The 17,598-nt window shown below is 46.2% G+C and overlaps 1 protein-coding gene across 7 annotated transcripts in view; it reads right to left on the bottom strand.

Annotated features, from left to right (window-relative positions):
* The window catches only part of LOC143501909 (NACHT, LRR and PYD domains-containing protein 3-like), a 70,131-nt gene that overhangs the window by 10,753 nt on the left and 41,780 nt on the right, over positions 1-17,598 (bottom strand). For 4 of the 7 annotated variants that reach the window (XM_076995068.1, XM_076995070.1, XM_076995072.1 and 1 more), the window contains one exon: positions 1,889-2,002. The exons of 1 other annotated variant lie outside the window; for it this stretch is intronic. In XM_076995068.1, the coding sequence (XP_076851183.1) occupies positions 1,889-2,002 (114 nt within the window). Of the gene's footprint in view, positions 1-1,888; positions 2,003-12,880; positions 14,363-17,598 lie in introns of those variants that run through there. 2 more of the 7 variants (XM_076995069.1, XM_076995074.1) reach the window with 2 other exon arrangements.

The raw sequence follows: 17,598 nt of genomic DNA, 5'->3' as shown, positions 1-17,598 counted from the left end.
GAGGGGGTGCCCCAGTTACACCCTAAACACGATATACCCGTTAATAGAAAGAAAAAGACGAAGGAGTATAGTTCTGAAAAGGGCAGAGCAGTGACCCGTAGCCAGGTTGAAAAGGGAAAAGTAAAGGAGGATGAAGCCGAGGCATCACCCTCATCCCCAGCTACACCCGAGCGCTGTGTACAGATATGCGAGATTGAAACGAAATATATTTGGAGCGACCCCAAGGAAGTTGCGAGAATGGGAAAAAAGTTATGTGATTATTTATGTGAGAAAAGACGAAAAAGGGGAGATCTCACACAAGTGACTAACTGTAAACAGGAGCTAAAAGAGCCTATTACTAAGTTTTGGACGAGGTTTGTTGATACGTGGATACATATGGGAAATATGGATGTTAATCTGAACGCGCCGAATGCTTTGTTTGTGAATACGTTCATAGCCAATTGCAGACCCGAGGTGATCGAAGTTTTGAAAACTCACTTGGCCGATCGCGGGTCCTCGGTACTTGGTGAGATTGAGAAGAAATTGCGAGTGTTGGAATCTGATGGCATGTTTGAGAAAAAAACTAATAAAGCCTGTTTGAGTGTGCAAGCAGGTGCACCCGTGCGACAACCCGGTCCATCCCGGAGAAAGAAGGGAGGGGGCCGTAGTCATGGTAACGCTCAGCAGCAAGCACCAGTAAACCGCAGACCGGGTAAGTGTCATTATTGTAAGAAAGAGGGACATTGGCAGGAAGAGTGCAGGAAACGGCTGCGAGATGGAGAACAGGTTGTTCCAACCTGGCAGCCCACTCCTCCCCCTCGCCAACCACTATACGGGACACACCCCCCTGCTCTCCCTCCTGCTCCACCCGGTGTGGCGCCCCCTCCACACTGGGCTCCGGATGAAACCAGCCCATACCGCCGTTAGGGCTGCCCACAGGGCCAAGAGCCTGCTCCGGGTATCCAGGTTAATCATGCATGCTTTACTAGTACAAGTACTTCGCCCTTAAACTCAGACCTACCTGTTATAACTTTGGTAGTTAATAATCAGCTATACCCTTTTCTAGTGGATACCGGAGCTACCTTGTCATCTCTGGGCTCTACATACGAGGGACCGTTGTCCTCTCGGTCCATTTGCTCTGTGGGAATTGATGGACAACCTTTTGATTCATTCTTTACACCCCCACTGCTGTGTCTGCTTAATGAGGATCAGCTTAGATTTCAGCATGATTTTGTATATATGCCACAGTGTCCATTTAATCTGTTAGGGCGTGACTTGATGAGTAAACTGGGTCTGTGCCTCTCTTTCAGCGGATCCCGCCTGACAGTGTCAACCTCCGAGACTTCCGCGCTGCATATAGGCAACCCAACTTTCAAAAACCACAGCTGTGTTTCGGTCCCCCTTTCCTCCCCGGAACTAGAAACGGTTCCTAATTCTGTTTGGGCATTACACCGGAATGATGTTGGTTTCGTTAACTGTGTCCCATACGAAGCTGCTATTAAATACAACACTAAACCTGTTTATGTTAAACAGTACCCCATATCTGAGGAAAAGGCTCTGGGCATCGACGCTGTTCTGTCCGACCTCCTTGCCAAGGGAGTAATCACACCATGTCACAGCCCGTACAACACACCAGTCAACCCAGTTCCTAAACCAGATGGGTCGTGGAGATTCACTCAAGATTTGAGGCGAATTAACGAAATTGTCGTCCCACGAGCTCCTATTGTACCTGATGTTCCCGCTATTATGTCCTCCATTCCACATCATCACACACACTTTAGTGTGGTAGATATTTGTTCTGCTTTCTTTAGCATCCCTGTTGAACCAGACACACAACCTCTGTTCGCCTTTACCCACAGGGGGCAGCAATACACATGGACCAGGCTGCCACAAGGCTTCATTGACTCACCTGCTGTTTTTTCTGCAGCAGTACGAGATGCACTGAGTGACCTCATCCTGCCCCCTGGCTCTGTGATCCTCCGTGACCCTCCGCTCATTGCCGAACACAAGAAGGTGCTTTCTACTGAGAAAGAGACATACCTTTACAAGTCCCCCTGGCTCTGTGATCCTCCAATATGCAGATGATTTATTAATATCATCTCCAAACGAGGCTGATTGTCGTGAGGCAACTGTCCGACTGCTGATCCACCTGGCTGAACATGGATTCAAGGTATCCAAAGACAAATTACAGTTCTGTCAAACTACTGTGCATTACCTGGGCCATGACTTATCGCAGGGTTGCAGATCCCTGTCTGAGGACCGAGTGGCAATTGTTGCCGCTGCTCCTAAACCCCACACAAAGCAGGACATGATGGCTTTCCTGGGACTTGTGAATTACTGCCGCCAGTGGATACCGGACTGTTCTCACTATGACAAAATGTTGCGTGCTGCTTACTCCCACAGCGATCCTCCACGACAGACTATCCAGTGGACAAGCAACATGGAAGAGGCTTTCAAGAACCTCAAGTCCTCTTTGATCAGGGCCCCCGCCCTTGGGCTGCCTAATTACGAACTGCCGTTCCACCTATGGGTGACGGAAGAGGGGGGGGTCGCCTCTGCGGTGTTGGCTCAGGAGCACGGGGGGGGTATGAGGCCTTGTGCGTTCCTCTCTAAAACGTTAGATAACACTGCCTGTGGTTTGCCCTCCTGCCTCAGGGCTATTGCTGCCTGCGCTGTTATGGTGACAGATGCGGAAAAAATTGTGCTGTCGCATCCCCTCATCTTGCACACCACCCACCAGGTACAATATGTTCTTAGACATCTGAATACACAACACCTATCTGCCCAGAGGCGCAGCGGGTATGAAGCTATATTGACAGGAACTGAAAATCTCACTGTGCGACCACATACTTCCCTTGACAATGTGGCTTCGGCCCTTTCACGTCTGCTCACTATATGCCCCCCTCACGAGGATGGGGAACATGAATGTCTACCTCACATCAGTTTCGAAACCAGCATCAGACCTGACCTCAAATCGACACCTTTGTCTAAGGGCCGCCACCTCTTTGTTGATGGCTCGTGTTCAAAACCTGCTGATGGTGTTTTTCTGTGTTCCTATGCAGTGTGCGAACTTCCGGAGCGGGTCCTAGAAGCACACAGTTTGCCGTTCAACTCTGCACAAGCTGCTGAGCTATTTGCTCTGACCCGAGCATGCCAGTTAGCTGCTGATGACGACGTCACCATTTATACTGACTCACGTTATGCCTTCGGGGTAGCACATGACTTTGGAGGTATTTGGCAGGCACGTGGTTTTCTGTCCGCAGATGGTAAACCGATTTCACATCATTCCCTTGTGAATGATCTCATTGCTGCCTCACATTTACCATCCTCTCTTGCCATTGTTAAAGTTCGTGCACACCAGACTAATGACGCGTTTGAGACTAGGGGAAACAACTTGGCCGACCGCGCAGCTAAGGCCGCGTCCTCCGCGCCCCTTTGCCCCAGTTTGAACGTTGCTGCTGTGTCACAGGCAGCCTCTACTAGTGCATTGTTGCCTGGCGTGTCTATTTCTGTTGTTCAGGCTTCGGCCACGCCAGATGATGTCTCATTTTGGGCCACTATGGGTGCCAAATCAGGTGAACTTTCTGTTCCTATCACCGACGACACAGGTCGTTTGTGTCTTCCGCGACACTGCGTTCCTTTCCTCGTTCCCGATTTTCACGGTGTTTCTCATCGTGAACGAAGAGGGGTGATAAGTGATATGGAGAAATTATTTTGCATAAAGAACCTAAGAGAAGATGTGTCCATAATTTTGGATAGATGTTTGATTTGCGCACGTAATAACATAACAAAACCTAAGGCGTCACACCAAACGTTACCTAAACCAGAAACTCCATTTCAAGAATGGCAGATTGATTTTACACACATGCCTAAGCGAGGCCCATACAAGTATCTCCTGGTCATGGTGGATAAGTTCTCCAGATGGATTGAAGCATTCCCATGCACCAAGGAAAATGCACAAACTGTGGTTACTAAACTACAACAAGAAATCATTCCTAGATATGGCATTCCTTTGGGAATAGACTCTGATAAAGGAACTCCCTTTACTTCCAAAGTAACTCAGCTCTTAGCGAAGGAGCTCCAAATTAAATGGGCATTTCATATCCCATACCACCCTCAGTCGTCCGGAATGGTAGAGAGAACTAATCGAACCATAAAAAATAAATTAAGGAAGGCAATGCAAAACTGCAACACCCAGGACTGGGTAAAAATCCTTCCCATAGTGCTGGCCGAAATTCGAATGACCGGTGTAAAATCTCTCGATAATCTCTCACCGTATGAGGTTGTTTTGGGCAGACCCTTCCCCATCCCTTGGAGAAAAGGGATGGCTTCAGTCGGAATGACGGACCTAGATATACACCTGAGTGAGTACAGTCATGGGCTCATGACCACATTGAATGATTATTGGGAAAAGATTAACCATCTTATGGCAGATCCACCTAAGACACACACTCACGAATTTCGTGTAGGAGAACAAGTCCTAGTAAAGAAATTCGAGCGAAAATGCTTCTCAGAAGCTATCTATAGCGAGCCCACTACTGTCCTCGCTGTTACCCGAACCGCCGTTCTAACTGAATTATTTCCACAGTGGATCCATGCTACCCGCGTGAAGAAAGCTCCTGAAATGACCTACTAACCGTCTGGTAGAAGTCACTCGGGTTCATGTATATATGCTTGCATGATTGTATTCTGTTCCACCTCATCCTTCTGTGTTTACAGGTACTAATGATTGAGTGGGTTTTTCTTCCCCCATGGACAGTCGCCTTTCCTCCGGGAACTGAAATCCTTCTATCCACTGCCGAGGACTACCCGACAGAGGAACCACCACCAGCTCCCGTCCCTGAGGATGTCAAAGATGTGATACTGAGTCTTCTGTACATTGGTGCTAGTATCCTGAGGTTGGAACCCTCACAAGTACCAGGTGTAGATTTTTCATATTTTTATTGGGCAGATCTTCCCTCGGAAGGCCCTCTAGAGGTCACGTGCATCAGACGCTGTGTACGTATACCCCGTTTGCCTGATGGCTCTAGGAAGCCCCCCAATCTGGGGATGCCATTTGACCCTAACGATTATGATTTCGGTCACGGGCCCTCTCTGCCTTATCTTGAACTGTGGTAATAATGTTTTCGGTTTTCCCCATGATAATGTTTTTTGGCAGTATGCGAATTGGACCGCCCGACAAACCACTAATGAGTCATGTTACGTGTGCCACATTATGCCCACTAGTACTTCCACATCCTCCGTACGACCCGACATCCCCACTGAAACTGACACACTTGTGGCAGTAAAAGCTGGCTGCTTAGCAGATCGTTGTTTAGATTATGAATCGACCCTGTGGTGTGGTAAACATAACACTCATGAGCCGACTTGTCAGAAAAGGACTAGAGCTCGTAAAATTGACCTGTACACAACTTGGCAGTCACCCGACAGTACCCTCGTGCGTGTTCAAGCTTTTAAGGCCTTGATGGGGCCTAATTCTGTCTTCCCGTATTGCTTTCAGAGAAACGGTAGTAACCCCGTAGGTAAAGTGCATAAAACTCATTGCAGTATTATTGTAAGGGAAGGTTGTTCGTTGAACTGCTCTGTTAACGGCTCTGCGGTAGCCCCCGACTACCGAGGGACCATGAGGGTAGATAAATATATGGATTGGGTCTGGGTCTGCGGATATAATGTTTACTTATCCCTCCCCTATAGCTGGGGGGGGCGATGTGCCTTCACAGAACTACGAGGCTCAGTAACAATGGTCTCTAGTAGTCCCCTTAAGCCAGCTAAACGAAGTAGAAGAGTGAAGCGATATTCCAGTCAAGGTTTTCCCCCGCCCGAACATCAGCTTGAGCCGTACATGACCAGGTTCTGGACCAGTTTTTTTCCGCAGGTCGGGGTGGCCCGAATCTGGAACCATGTAGAAGAAACTCATTACCGATTAGCAACGTATATAAACGCTACTAACCAAGCTGTCATAGGAGTTAAGGCTGAGCTTACTGCCTTAAGACTAACCACGATTCAGAATCGTATGGCTTTAGATATTTTGCTTGCCGCACAAGGTGGAGTTTGTGCCTTAGTTGGTGATCAATGTTGTACGTATATCCCTGCTAACGATGATGAGCACGGATCAATTACCACTGCCGTTGAGAAAATGAAGCAGGTAGCGAGGGATCTAACGGATGATGAGACCGGTAGTAATTCCTGGTCTATGTGGGGAACATTGTTTGGATGGATGACTCCATATATTGCTATGGCCATTCCTATTGTTGTTATTGTTTTGCTGTTGCTGTGCTGTGGTCCCTGTCTTTTCAGGTGTCTGATGAATAGGATGTGGGCTATGGCCGATGCCTTGATACAAGCTCGACCCCATGAGATGAAGCGTCCGCTCCTGAAAGTCTAGCAGACCACTCATTATCTATGCATTTGCGAAATGTATTAACGTGTTGTGATGTTATTGCATTTAATCACAAAAGAGGGGATTGAAGGAATATTATGTCTTTTATACTCATCATGTACTCAAAACCTTGTGAACATTGTGTCCTCTCCTATGTTCTCTGTGACCCTTGTCACCTCATTTTACCCCCCTGTCTCACTGTATGTGAAAGGTCCTTTCACCCTGTGTGTGAAAGGTCTTAGTATGCCAAACGCAGGCTTATCGTTTCCTTTCAGGTATTGTGCTTCCTGTCCACTATGCGACATGCAGAAGAATTATGCTCGGTCTGCAGAATTTTCTTACTTGTGAGAAGAAGGTGTTATTTCCATATAGGGTAGAATTTATTACCTATGTTAGAATAGCAATCTTGAGCCCACCCTGCTGCTTGCGTGCACAGGGATGGTCTGAGTATGTATAAATGAGAGGAGCGCCCTCTCATCTTTGAACATTTGAGATACAGCCTGCCTGTTTGAATAAACTCCTCCTATTTCTAAGAGAGTTGTTTGTTCCTCAATTGTTCCGGGAGCTCCCTGCCACACACTTCTCTGCAGAGTGTTACACTCAGAGGTGGGACCAAGTCAGTGTTTTGCAAGTCTCAAGTAAGTCCAAGTCTTTATACCTCAAGTCCCGAGTCAAGTCTCAAGCAAAGACACTCAAGTCAAGTCAAGTCTCGAGTCAAGACAGGCAACAGTCAAGTCAAGTCCCAAGTCTGAAACTTGGAATTTCAAGTCCTTTCGAGTCTTTTTTTTTTTACCAATGTTGTTAAATGTAAATAATAGACATGCGTTCTTTTTAAAATCTGTATTCTCCTCAAATCTTGATAAAACATGTGCAACTGAAAACACGAAGTATAAAAAAAAATTAAAATTACACCTCTTTATTGCACAGTTCAATTTGTTAAACTTAGCTGCAAAAATATTCATACTTTAAACTACAATTTTCCAGAAATAAATATTCTGTGAAAAAGTCATAAGTAGAACTCCATGTTCAAATAAAAAGTGCTGATATTTTCACAGTACAATACAAAGAACCATAACAGCATTTTCCCTCTCTTCTCTTATCTGGTTTCTTGGAGAACATGTGTGAGTGACACAAGACAAACAAATATAAGAACTGAACAATTAACAGGAATCTGCAACTTTAGACATTTCAGTAAACTATTCTGCATTGCATTTGCTGGCCAAAAGTCTGTATGTCATTTGTGCACGATGAATGATGTCCCCATAGCTGAAAACTCGCTCCACTTTTGTCAATATATTTTTTTCTCGACGTAGATGTCTTCAAATACACAATCCATGCTGAGATAGAACTGGATATTATGATGGTGACAGAGAGAGACTCTCTTCTTCGAGTTCAGATACAGAACCCAGGGTTGCCAACTCTCACGCATTGAGCGTGAGACACACGCATTTGATCGTCTTCACACGCTCTCACACCACACATCCGATTTCTCACGACGGAAAAAAATCTAGTTTATTTACCTCTGATCCACATCTATGATTCAATGAGTTACTAGTTCGCTCTGGCACCAACCACTGGCGATCGATCGATCGCGATATAATACTTAATTTGTGTCCATTTTACACCCCGCCCGGTAAAAATTTACGTTCGCCAACCCCCCATTTGATTGGTTGTGCTGCAGCTCATGCACACACACACGTACAGAGTGTGGAAAAGCAGAGGACTGGTCTGCGTCAGAAGGACGGAAATGAAATTAATGGGGCGCACTTTATAAATATTAATATGCGTTTTAAAATTTAGATTTGGGGTAAAAAAAATCAAGTCTTTGCAAGTAAACAGGTTCAAGTCCAATTCAAGTCCCAAGTTATTGGTGTAAAAGTCCAAGTCAAGTCTAAGTCTCTGAATATTTTTTCAAGTCAAGTCAAAAGTCTTAATATTAATGACTCGAGTCTGACTCGAGTCCAAGTCATGTGACTCGAGTCCCCACCTCTGGTTACACTCAATTGAAGATTAGTTTCAGGTGATCCTCCGTGACCCTCCGCTCATTGCCGAACACAAGAAGGTGCTTTCTACTGAGAAAGAGACATACCTTTACATTTCTCATGCTGAAATTTCAGTCCTCCTGACTTAGACACAAATGCTTCTGGTCATTGCTCACATGTACCTGGCTATAAAATTTCTAATTTTCTATTTAAAATATAAAAAAATAATTTATTGTTTGTGCTTTGTTGCTCAGATAAAACTAAACTAAATACAACATATAACCTTTATATTATAAAATACAATAAACTAAATAGAACTAACTAGAAACTAAATGGCTAAACTCAATGGAAAACAACAATTAGTTGTGAGCTGAAGCATGCCCCCTCCTGTGGTGCGCCAGTAATGGCCTTATTTACAGGACAAAAGTGCCTGCTCGCAGCTGATAATAGGGTGTTAGCTAAAATCCTTCAGTTCTCTCGACCCTTCTCTGGGTTCCGATGGTAGAAGTGTTGAAAGACCCTTCTCTGGGACTTCTAGTGTTAATCTGGAACTATGTCACAGGTTTTTGGTTTGCGCACTTTCAATTAAACCATCCTCTTTCATTGAGACTTGGCGTGATCGCTTCCGTTTTAGTTGCTCACCCTGCCCGTCACAGAATAACCAGCCACCCTTCGGAAGCCGCCAGTCTCCTTTTACTTTCTCCTTCGTTCGTGGTCATGTCTCGTGGTGAGTGTTTGTCTACGTGGTGTGTGTTTGTAGTGTGTGTCGTATGAGAGTGTGTTGAGTCTGTCTCCGCTCGTCCCGCCGGGTTTAAATGTTGTGTTTGTGTTGAGACCCGTTAGTAACACGGCGGTGACTAGAGCTGGGGACCAGTAGACTCCGCTCTCACCCAGTAAAACTGCCGGTACCTCACATTACGCTCGTCCAACGTTCGTTATCGTGTGTGTGTGTGTGTGTGTATGTATGTACGTGTGTTGTATTGTCAAATAACGACGCGGACGTGAGCAACGGGGGTGAGCGACTGCGAGCCGGAGAGATGCGTCGCTGTAGGCATGACGCTAATGCCGCTCATGTATAGCTCTCTCTCTCCATGTATCTATGGATCCCATGGCGAAAATGGTGAGAGAGAGAGAGCTGGAGTAGGCGCGTCACGCTCTACAGAGCGCACGCATCGGTGGGTCCTGTCCGTTTGTTTGTGTTTTTTGTCTTTGCGTGCTCGTTTTGTCCTAGCGTGTAGCGTGATTTGTTTTATGTAATTCCTCGCTTGCACCCCTCTTTACTGTGTGTTGGGAGGGGTCCATTTGAGGTCCCGTGCCACTGGGTGTGGCACGGAGGGCGTCTGGGGCGCGTATATGTTACATGTTGTGTTTGTATATTTATTTTGTTATTCCCCTGAGGGGCCTCCCCTAAATATGTTTTTAGGGGGGAGCTATAGGGTTCCTGAGCCACGACATGTGGCTCAGAAGGCGCAACTCCGTTAGGAGACCTGACCGGTAGGGAGGGACCCCTGAGCAGGTAGGAGCCCCTGTACCCCTTTATGTAGGCAGAGGATGCCTGGGGTGTATGGACAGGGTGTCTCCTCATGCCAAGAAGGGGTCAAAGGTCAGAGCAGGTGCGCGTTTTATGTTGTGTTTTGCATGTGTGTGTGTGTTGTGTTGCAGGTTGCTCCTGGTGGTGGACTGCGGCACTCCCGGACCTTGTGGGGTCTCCAGAAGGAGACCCTCCTCTTCGAGCTCAGGGTGACCAGCGTGTCCCTGTTGCGCATTGCCAGGGCCCTGGTCTCTGGCGCTCCTGGGTTGGGTGGAGGAGTCCACCTTGCGATGAGGGGCCCCGGGAGGGGTTCACTCCCCAGGAGGCTGGGGTGACCCCTAGCGAAAGGCAGGGGTCAGCTCCAAGTGAAGAGGTAGGTTCGGGAGGTGGTTGGTGGTTGCTGGGGCCGCACCCCAGTGTGGCAGCCTGCACACATCCACACCTGTGACGTGTGGTGAGCTAAGTGCTCCCAGTCCGCACACAGCGGTGGGGCTCAAGCGGCCTATGGCCGGTTAGGGCGTGAGGGCCCTGTGACCGACCAGGGCGTGGTTTTCATCTTGTTGACGGCCCAGTCGGTCCAGGGTCCCGCCCAGGGAGGAGAGCTAACGTGTTTGTCTCTTTATGTTGCAGCTCCAGGACTGCAGGGAACGGGTACCTGCCCTGTCTTCGTCCAGTGACGGGGAGCTATGTGTTTTGTGTTCCAGCTCCAGGACGGCAGGGAACGGGTCCCTGTCTTGTCCCTGACCTCCCGCCCCTTTGCTCTGTTTTGTGTGCTGCCGCTGTAAGCCGCACATCTGGAGGGGAGAGCGGCTTTGGTGGGGGGCCTGTCACGTTGTGGGGGGGGGCCCTGCCGGTCGCCCCCGTTTACAGCGGCAGCTGTCCTGTTTTGGTCATGTGATGTTCGTCCCTCAGGTGGGCGGGACCCGTGATCCATCTCACCTGAGGGTCGTTTGTTCGTCTATATATGTCTTGTCTTTGTACCAGTTGACTGCTGGTTATTATTTCCTTAATCTGGAACTATGTCACGGGTTTTTGGTTTGCACACTTTCAATTAAACCATCCTCTTTCCCTGAGACTTGGCGTGATCGCTTCCTTTTTAGTTGCTCACCCTGCCAGTCACACTACCAAATATTCAGATGCTTCACTATATGTTATTGGCATTGTGAAGAATTATTTGTGACTTTGTGGGTGGTTTTCCAATTCAGTTTTTCAGTAGTTACATTGTGACAACTTGAGACTAAAATAAAATCTAATAAATTTTGTACAAATTATTATTTAAATATTCTGCTACAATGGTATGGGAGGTAGATCCTGCCAATAATAAAACTGAAATGAAAACACTAAAATGAAAATGAAAATACCGTTTTGCCATTTCTTTTTCCATACATGTGTGAAAATATTATGACAAAATTAAAAATAAAATGAAATCACTTAATTTGCAATTTAATGTTTCACTCGAGCACGGGTCATATGTGACAAAAATAAAATTTGGATTGTCGTTACTTGCTGGTGCTTTTCTTTTATTTTCCCCTTTTCATTTTCATTTTCCACTTTTCTTTTTCATTTTCAACTTCACCAGCATGCAAATACATGTAAATTAACAGTAGGCGGAGCTACAACTACAGAACCTCCCATGAAATCCAGAGAGGGCAGCACACAACAACACGGCCGACGGTTTACTAGAAATGGCAAATGAGATTATGAGGTTGGCGAATTGCCAGGACAAAGATTATATGGCTTAGATGTGAAGTAATCTTAGACAGGCTTGGCGATATTCAAGCTTTTACCAACATGCAGGTTAATACTGTTGTATGTCGGAATATATGTGAAGTGGTAGAACGCTTAAGGTCTGGATCGGGGACCATGGAAAACTGCCCAGTGCGAGGTTGGCCTAGGTTGGACGTTGCCGAAGAGACAACGCTGAAGCTGGTTACTTATTCGCACTTTCAGATTCGTTTGGTTACTTATTCGCAGCTCCTTATTCGGCGGCTGAACTTGGTTCCTTATTCAAAAAGTTTGTGTTCACAAAGATAGATTAAACAAACAAGCATAGGAGCATACATTTAAGAGGTTATTGTTTCCCATACTGATTTTGTGAATGTAGAAAAAAATATTAGAATATAATGAAAGCATTCCTTTTGTAAAATGGTTTCTATTTCAAGTCGTTACAATTGTATGCAATTTGTACATGATTATTGAATTTGTCAGCATTTCTAACGTAAGGAAATATATTCTTAGATTTGAAAACTAAAAACACAGAAATGCTGTTCTAGAACACAAATCAATCGGAAGAAGAAATACCAGCACACAACATGGCATATTGAGCAGTGGGCATATAGGTGAACGAATTTAAAGGGGCAGTTTCAGAGGCTTATTGAAGGCCTTATTGATGGTGGACCAGAGAAATAACAAATGAATCATAAACAACAGGTCGCTCCCTAAGAGAGGAACCAGATTTTAGCCTGACCCAACATAATTTTATACTTCAAATCTAACTGGAAACATGGCATATTGAGTAGTTAAGCACACAGGTGAAATGCTTCAGAGGGGCAAATTCAGAGGCTTGCTGCATGCCTATAAGGTGTCGGGCCAGACAAATAACACATGCATCATACATAACATGTTACTGTCTGTAAGAGAAACCTGATTTTGGCCTGGCTCGACATCATTTTAGCCCTCAAATCTAACTGGAAACATGACACATGCAGTTGTGCGCACAGGTGAAATGGTTCAGAGGGGCAATTTTAGAGGCTTCCTGTATACATTTAAGGTGCCGGGCCAGGCAAATAACATATGCTTCATACATAACAGTATGGCCCGACATCACTTTAACCCTCAGATCTAACTGGCAATATGGCATATTGTGTAATTTTGCACAAGTGAAATGCTGCTACACTACCGTTCAAAAGTTTGGGGTAACCTAGACAATTTTGTGTTTTCCCTGAAATCTCATACTTTTATTTATCAAATGAGTTGCAAAATGAATAGAAATATAGTCCAGACATTGACAAGGTAGAAATAATGTTTTTTTTTATTTGAAATAATTTTCTACTTTAAACTTTGCTTTCGTCAAAGAATGCTCCCTTAGCAGCAATTACAGCATTGCAGACCTTTGGCATTCTAGCTGTTAATTTGCTGAGGTAATCTGGAGAAATTTCACCCCATGCTTCCAGAAGCCGCTCCCACAAGTTTGATTGGGTTAATGGGCACTTTTTTCGTACCATACGGTCAAGCTGCTCCCACAACAGCTCAATGGGGTTGAGATCTGGTGACTGCGCTGGCCACTCCATTACCGATAAAACACCAGCTGCCTGCTTCTTCTCTAAATAGTTTGTGCATAACTTGGTGGTGTGCTTTGGGTCATTGTCCTGTTGCAGGATGAAATTGGCTCCAATCAAGCGCTGTCCACTGTAACGATACAAAGTCGGAGAGACGCGTGCAGATCAACAGGTCTTTTAATAGGTACACAGAAACGTAAAGTAGTCCTGATGACACAGAACTCCGGGAACAGGCAGGAGTATCAGGCAACCAAATCCGAGGGAGCAGGCTAGGAACGAGATACCAGGACACAAGCAGAAGTCGGAACCAGAACTGTAGCCGTGGAAACGCTTGGTATGCACACATGAGAACTGAGGCAATACTTCGCAACTAATGAAAAGGGAAAGGGGCTTAAATAACAGAGGGACAGACTTGCAGGTGAAATCAATAATCCGGTGATGATGATCTTATTATGGCACTTTGGGCTGGGGAGAGTGAGGAATTCTGGGTATTTGAGTCCAGTTGGTTGTGTGATGTGACAGTACCACCCCCCGAGGCGTCCGGGACGCCGACCACTTCCCGCAGCACCACCAACGGATCTTTTGCAAGGGTGGCCCCGGGGACGAGGGGCTGGCTTGTGTGGATAGCGGGCATGAAAGTCCGCCAGGAGCCCTGGGGCCAGTACGTCCTTCCGAGGGACCCACCTCCTCTCCTCTGGGCCGTATCCCTCCCAATCAATGAGGTACTCCAGGTTACTGCCTCGTCTCCTAGAATCCAGAATGAGGTTAATAGCATAGATGGGATCCTCCTCGCTCATGATGGGAAGGGAAGGAACATCTGGAGATAGGTTCACTCCCAAGGGCCCTGGAACGACTGGCTTCAATAGAGACACATGGAATGAACGTGACATACGACAGTGACTAGGTAGCTTGAGACGGTAGGTAACCTCGTTAATACGTTTGTCGATTTCAAAAGGGCCCGTGTATTTGGGTCCTAACTTACGACAGGAATCTGCTGAGCGGAAGTTACGTGTAGATACCCATACCCGATCACCAGGCTTGTATACAGGAGTCTCTCCTCTGCGCCGGTCGGCTTGCCTCTTCTGTCGTTGCAATACCTGCTCTATCCGTTTGTGTGTCTCCTCCCACACCCTTTCACTGCGTCCCATCCAGTCATCCACTGCAGGTATGTTGGACATAGAAGGAGACCAGGGGGCCATGGGTGGTTGGAACCCTAGAACACACTCAAATGGGGTAATACCGGTAGCAGAACTGGTAAGAGAGTTTTGTGCCATCTCTGCCCACGGCAAAAATCTGGACCAATCAGTAGGGTTGTTCATGCTGTAGGGGTTTCACCTACTAATCCTTTAAAATAGTTTTACCTTAATTATTAATCAGTCTCATTAATTTTAGAATCAGTCTCATACTCTAATTATACCAGAACCACAAGTTTAGTTATCAACTAAAGGTAATGAATGGTTTGGTATCTGAAGGATTTAACAATGAATTCTTTGGAGGTTTTGGCAATAACCACTTTTGAATGACATCAACACAGACAATTTGGTGAAAATAAATGATACATTTATTTAAAACCAACTATTCTAAAACACAAAGAGCATCAACATGGATCAGTATATTTACAGTGAAGACTCAGCATCTAGTGTGTGTGTGTGTAAAAAAAAAGGGGAGGAGTAAGTGTGCGCGCTTGTGCGCGTGTGAGGAGGCGGAGTTGTAATCTCAGTTCTCCTATGGAGAACAAAGCAACTAAAATGGCGCCGACTTTAAACAGTAGAGCAGCGCGACTATGTTAATGAGCTCAGCTGGTTTATTCCAACGTGGTCAGAACAAAGAGTAATGGCGCTGGCTTACTAACTAAAAATTAATGTAGTGTGTCTGAGAATGGAGACTACAAGTTGTCAAATATTCAGAAGATAAAACATGGAGATTGCATGCCAGGTGGAGAACTTGTGTGTACAAATCTTAACGAAGTTTATGAAAACAAAGTTAAACACAAACATTCAGAATGTATTAACAAAAAAACTTAGTTAACTCTGTAGTTCAAATAACTATGCCCTTTGATGAACTATGCCCAGCGGTAAGAGTCTCACGTGTTGAGGATTTGGGGTTTTGTCGTCCTCCCTGAATTCTCCTGGAATTAGGAGGGAATTTCCACCGCAGGCTCCTCGTTGATTAAGCGACGTCGTCCAGGTGTGCTGGGGAATCGTCCAGGAACGCGAGTCTCGTTCACGGTTTAACAACAGGGAGTTGATCGCCTTTGTTTCAGTCCGTGTGGCCGCGTTAACAAGCTTGATTGAAGTCGTTTGGTGAATCTGTTGTCGCGGTAACGTTGATCAGTTGCTGGTTAGATTGCACCGTAACTCAGGCTCGTTAATTAAGTAGTATGACTTTCAGCTGTTTGCTGTTAGTCGTTGCAAAGTTTGCGTGTTCTCAAAGAAAACCGGAGAGAGAGAAGTGGCGGAGCCTCTCTTTAATAGGTCTAACCTATGTGTCGGTCAAACCAGAGAGAGAAGGAGATATTACGGAGCCTCTCTTTAATAGGTCTAACCTATGTGTCGGTCAAACCAGAGAGAGAAGGAGATATTACGGAGCCTCTCTTTAATAGGTCTAACCTATGTGTCGGTCAAACCAGAGAGAGAGAGATGAATGGCTGTTCAGGGTATTTAAACACCTGAACTGTAGACACACCCTTACTTCCGTCAAAGCAAGCTTGTTCCATGTGTTGCCAGTGGTACTGCCACCTGCTGGTTTAGCATGGTACCTACAATGCAAAAACATCTCAAAAATTTGCCCAGCTCCTGGTTCATCCGTTCGCATTGACCATTGGATTGGGGATGGTAACCTGAAGTCAAGCTGACAGCCACCCCTATGCGTTCAAAAAATGCAGACCACACTTTGGAGATGAATTGGGGGCCCCTGTCGGACAGAATATCCTCTGGAATCCCAAAGACACGAAATACATGGCTAAACAGTGCTTCAGCAGTCTGGAAAGCAGTGGGTAGAGCAGCGAACGGAATGAAACGTACAGCACGTGAAAAGCGATCCACAACAGTTAGGACTGCCGTGTTGCCTAAGGAACAAGGCAGGTCTGTCACAAAATCCACAGCAATGTGTGACCAAGGTCTCTCTGGAACTGGGAGAGGCATGAGTTTGCCTGCAGGTAAGGTTTTAGGCACTTTACTCTGACTGCAGGTAGAACAAGACGCGACAAACCGGTGCACATCTGTGACCAACGACTCCCACCAATACCGGCTGGACAACAGTTGTCGTGTTCGTGTCTCCCCTGGGTGACCTGTTGTAGGAGAGGAGTGAGCCCATGTGATAAGCTGCTCCCTACAGGAGATGGGGACAAATGTCCTGTCTGCGGGACACTCAGGTGGAACCTCTACCTCCTGGAGTAGTCGCTCAATTTTCTCATCTATCTCCCACCTGATGGATGACAAGTGCACGTGCGGAGGAAGAATAAATTCCTCCCTGGTCTCCTCCTCCTCATCACTCTCCTGGGATAGGCGGGACAGAGCATCAGCCTTAGCGTTACGTCGGCCTGGAAGATAACTGATTTTGAACTGAAAACGTGAGAAAAACAACGACCACCTGGACTGTCGTGCATTGAGACGTCTGGCTGTTTTTAGATATTCTAGGTTCTTGTGATCGGATAGTACTAAAAATGGATGATTAGCTCCCTCCAGCCAATGTCTCCACTCCTCCAATGCCAACTTAATGGCCAGCAACTCCCTCTCTCCAATGCCGTAATTTCTTTCCGCTGGAGATAACTTGTGAGAAAAATAAGCTATGGGGCGGAGCCTGGAGTGGACATCCCTCTGCGACAGAACGGCTCCCACGCCAACACTGGAGGCGTCCACCTCGACAACGAAAGGTAGTGAAGGGTTGGGATGCCTGAGTACCGGGGCTGTGGTGAATGCCCTCTTGAGTTTGTCAAATGCCTGTCTAGCCTCCGGGGTCCAACGAAGCGTGGTGACAGAGCCCTTAAGTAGAGCAGTGAGGGGAGCAGCAACAGTACCATAATTCCTAATGAAACGTCTATAGAAATTGGCAAACCCTAAGAAACTCTGCAACTTCTTAACTGAAGTAGGGAGTGGCCACTGAAGCACAGCCTCAACCTTACTGTCATCCATGGTAATGCCCCCTTGGTTAACTATATACCCCAAAAATGAGACTGAAGTAAGGTGGAATTCACACTTCTCTCCCTTCACGTACAAGTGATTTTCCAAGAGTCTCTTAAGCACCGACCTAACCTGTTGCACATGAGAAACCATGTCACTGGAATAAATCAAAATGTCGTCTATGTAAGCAATGACGAAGCGTCCAATAAAATCTCGAAGTACGTCATTAATGAAAGACTGAAACACTGATGGAGCCACACTAAGGCCATATGGCATAACTCTGTACTCATAATGCCCCCTAGTGGTGACAAAGGCAGTTTTCCATTCG

The sequence above is a fragment of the Brachyhypopomus gauderio genome, unplaced genomic scaffold, assembly GCF_052324685.1.
Source record: "Brachyhypopomus gauderio isolate BG-103 unplaced genomic scaffold, BGAUD_0.2 sc179, whole genome shotgun sequence".
Classification (NCBI taxonomy): Eukaryota; Metazoa; Chordata; class Actinopteri; order Gymnotiformes; family Hypopomidae; genus Brachyhypopomus; species Brachyhypopomus gauderio.
The sequence above is the reverse complement of the archived record's forward strand: the minus strand, read 5'-3'. Positions and strand labels throughout refer to the sequence as shown.